The sequence below is a fragment of the Lytechinus variegatus genome, chromosome 9 (assembly GCF_018143015.1).
Source record: "Lytechinus variegatus isolate NC3 chromosome 9, Lvar_3.0, whole genome shotgun sequence".
Lineage (NCBI taxonomy): Eukaryota > Metazoa > Echinodermata > Echinoidea > Temnopleuroida > Toxopneustidae > Lytechinus > Lytechinus variegatus.
Window position 1 is genome coordinate 26,675,687 of NC_054748.1, and position 2,354 is coordinate 26,678,040.

General features: G+C 44.9%; 1 protein-coding gene across 1 annotated transcript; it reads left to right on the forward strand.

Annotated features, from left to right (window-relative positions):
• The first annotated feature begins 419 nt into the window (after positions 1 to 419).
• LOC121421909 (gastrin/cholecystokinin type B receptor-like) lies at positions 420 to 1,670 on the forward strand. The gene has a single exon (XM_041616710.1). It carries the CDS (start codon positions 420 to 422, stop codon positions 1,668 to 1,670), a length of 1,251 nt encoding a protein of 416 aa, XP_041472644.1.
• The last annotated feature ends 684 nt before the right edge of the window (positions 1,671 to 2,354 follow it).

Below are 2,354 nucleotides of genomic sequence, written 5' to 3' on the forward strand. Positions count from 1 at the left end.
AAGAGCTGAGACGAGGTGAAAATAAAGTCACGTGACCATTTCTCAAAAGAAAACTGTTGACATCGATCGCATTAAATACCTTCCCTTTATGCATCTGTGTGGCCAGTTCATATGAAACCGACGATGGGTGAGCATCAGGTTGAATCATGATTGGACCCTTCTCAGGCAAAATAAAATCGCATTTTCTATTTTAAAAAAAGTGAATTTTGGTCTTTAAACTGCGATTAAAGAAGATCCATAGTGCGTCGGTCATGATCACAGATTCGGAATACCTTAAAGGAAATTTACGAGTTGCCTGTATCCCCTACAAGTGCGTGCTCCAAAAACTACTTTTCTATTGAAAAGAAAAGGATCAAATGACATGATCGCGGATAGGAGGACGGAACTTTGATTTCATTTTGAAGGATGGTTTGTCGAGAATGGATGCATCAGCTATCGTAGCAGTTTCTCTTTTTACGATCATCTTTGTCATCGGAGTGCCTGGGAACTCTCTGGTGGTTTGGGTGTTTGCAAAGAAATCGAGGAAAACTACCACATCCTTGCTGATACTCAGTCTCTCCATTATAGACCTGTGTGCTTGTCTCATAGCCCCTGTTCATCTCGTTCGATCCCTGGGCGGTGGAGTCATCAACGCTTTCGTCTGTAAGTCCAGCATCTACGGGAGTCGTGCCTTTTCGTTTTCAGCACTTTACTTGACAACCTGTATTGCACTTGACAGGTATATGGCTATCTGCAGACCCCTAGAGTCGCGGTCTCACCCTCGGAAGCTTTTAGTCGTCATCCTGGCGAGTATAGGACTGGCGGTGTCTGGCAATTTCCAATTTGCTTTGTACGTGAAGAACTTGCAGATAGGCGCGGTTAAGAAATGCATCTACCGAGGGGGTCCCGACTGGCTGGATATCAGCAATGAGATCTTTACGTCTGTGTCCTACCTGGTGGCGTTGGTGATCTGCTCGTGCGTCTATGTCCGGATCTATCTGGAGATCCGCAAGCAAATGAAGGTCAGAGAGGGACTTACCGGAAATGGTGTCCAGGGAAACCAAGGTGCGGATCGCCAAAGAAATTGCTTCGCTATCAGCAAGGCGGGAGGTTTGGGGGCGAGAGCAGGAGAAGGTCAGATTGCTCTTCCGCAGCAGAGTGGAACAAGTATAAGTGATTTCCATGAGATGGCGACCACTTCAGCCCAGCGCGGTGGCAGCAGTGGGATTATACAAGGAGCAGCGACCAATGGAAACTTACCAGTCGTAGGAAACACTAATCTCCTGCGCGTCAAGGGTCCCGCAGAAGGGAATGCTCTTCAAGATGTTTCTTCGGTGGAGTATTCCTCCTACCCTGCAGCTTCCGTCGTTCAGGACCAACCTCCAAGGGTCAACGTCAATCCGAATCGCAATCGGCAAAGGAAAGAACGCCTCATGACCAGGATGTTGCTTGGAACAAACTTGATCCTCATCCTCTCCTGGCTGCCATCTTTCATCCTAACCAATGTCCCCGATGAAGAGGTAACTGCATACCGCAGCAAGGCATCACAGGGCGTCATCATCTCCTTCTGTTATCAGTTGCGCACCCTTAATCACATTGTCAGTATCTTTGTCTATGCCCTCCTCAACGCAAACTTCAGGAAAGATTGCCAAGCTATCCTTGCCAAGTTGAAACGATCAAGGAACGGATAGAAATCATTTTTTTCCTCATCCACTTTTTCTCATTAATACCTCCTTTGATGTAATAATAGGGGTTGCGCCAACCAATCTATGTGAATCTTCAAGCAGTAAAGATAATAGAGGATACAAGTATATATATGAAATCTTGTATTTATGGTGCTGTCGTATCAATTTATTTTTCCTTTGTGTTTTAAGAAATCCCAAATATCAGGTGGAGCAACAACGTTAACACCACTATTATCTTGTCAATATTGTTAAAACGGTCATGTGTGTGTCTGTGTGTTTCATTGAGCGAGTGCACACCTAGTTACCAAAAATGCATGTAGCATTTTAAATACCATTCTCACCGGCATAGGTACCGGGGCCGGGATCGTACCCCGGACTTTTAAATGCCTAGTCAGGCGACCGTGACCACCTCTGCGACGATTTTAGATAATATCAAAAGTTGTGAGCCACCTGATCTGTATTTACATCTTGTATGTATCGAATAATGCTAAACATACACCTCAGATGCAATATCAAGGAGGTTTGGGCAGTGGATGATTGCCACAGAGCAGAAACGGTAGTGTTAACCGGTGTACAGAGAGGACCACACCAATTATTTTACACCGGTGTTAAATTGACAGTGTTAGTTTAATACCTATAGGTATTATTACAACACCTTTGGTTGTTACATTTGCACTCTTTGGTGTTATG